The sequence below is a fragment of the Aplysia californica genome, unplaced genomic scaffold, assembly GCF_000002075.1.
Source record: "Aplysia californica isolate F4 #8 unplaced genomic scaffold, AplCal3.0 scaffold00837, whole genome shotgun sequence".
In the NCBI taxonomy this organism is placed as follows: Eukaryota; Metazoa; Mollusca; class Gastropoda; order Aplysiida; family Aplysiidae; genus Aplysia; species Aplysia californica.
The window spans coordinates 108,361-109,127 of NW_004798107.1; the positions used below are offsets into that span (position 1 = coordinate 108,361).

General features: G+C 48.0%; 1 protein-coding gene across 1 annotated transcript in view; it reads left to right on the top strand.

Annotated features, from left to right (window-relative positions):
• Nucleotides 1-269: 269 nt before the first annotated feature.
• LOC101861080 overlaps nucleotides 270-767 on the top strand; it is a gene marked incomplete at its 3' end in the record, with an annotated part of 9,798 nt that continues 9,300 nt past the window's right edge. The window contains 1 exon segment of the mRNA XM_013088931.1: nucleotides 270-505. Coding sequence (XP_012944385.1) covers nucleotides 311-505 — 195 coding nt within the window.

The following is a 767-nucleotide window of genomic DNA, read 5'->3' on the forward strand; positions in this document are numbered from 1 at the left end:
ATGGAATAAATAAAATTATACAGAAGAACGAGTGAGACAGAGAGAGGGACAGAGCGAGAGCGAGAGAGAGAGAGAGAGAGAGAGAGAGAGAGAGAGAGAGAGAGAGAGAGAGAGAGAGAGAGGGGGGAGGGAGAGAGCATTTTTAAAATCATTATTCAATTATATTATTATTGTTAACATTTTCATCATTATTGTTATTATCTTGTTGTTGTCATTATTATCATCGACCATATTATTATTAATAATAATATTATTTATGCTTTTACAGACGAATCCAAAAAAAAAAAATAGAAGTCGTTGGAGATCTGCCATGTTGTATCAGCGAGCGGAAGTGACGTCGATGGACCAGCAGCAGGAAGCCACCATTAGAGAAAAGATCTCTGGCTTCGAGTACGAGAACCCTCTCGGGGTGTCGTGGTTCATGGCATGGCTGGTGCGGATCTACGCTCCTATCCTAGCTCTGTTCACGCCCCTCTCCGCCCTCTTTGCTATCTGGGTGCTCAAGGTGGGTTGTGGAAGGGTGGGGAGAGGGAGAAGGGTGTGTGGAGAGAAGGGTGGCTGGTGCGGATCTACGCTCCTGTCCTAGCTCTGTTCACGCCCCTCTCAGCCCTCTTCGCTATCTGGGGGCTCAAGGTGAGTTGTGGGTGAGGGGTGGGGAGGGGGATGTGGAGGTGTGAGGGTGATGAGAAGGGAGGTGTGTGGGTGAAGGAGGGGGTGTGGGTTGTGGATAGAGTAGAGTGTGTTTGTGTGTGTGTGTGTGTGTGTGA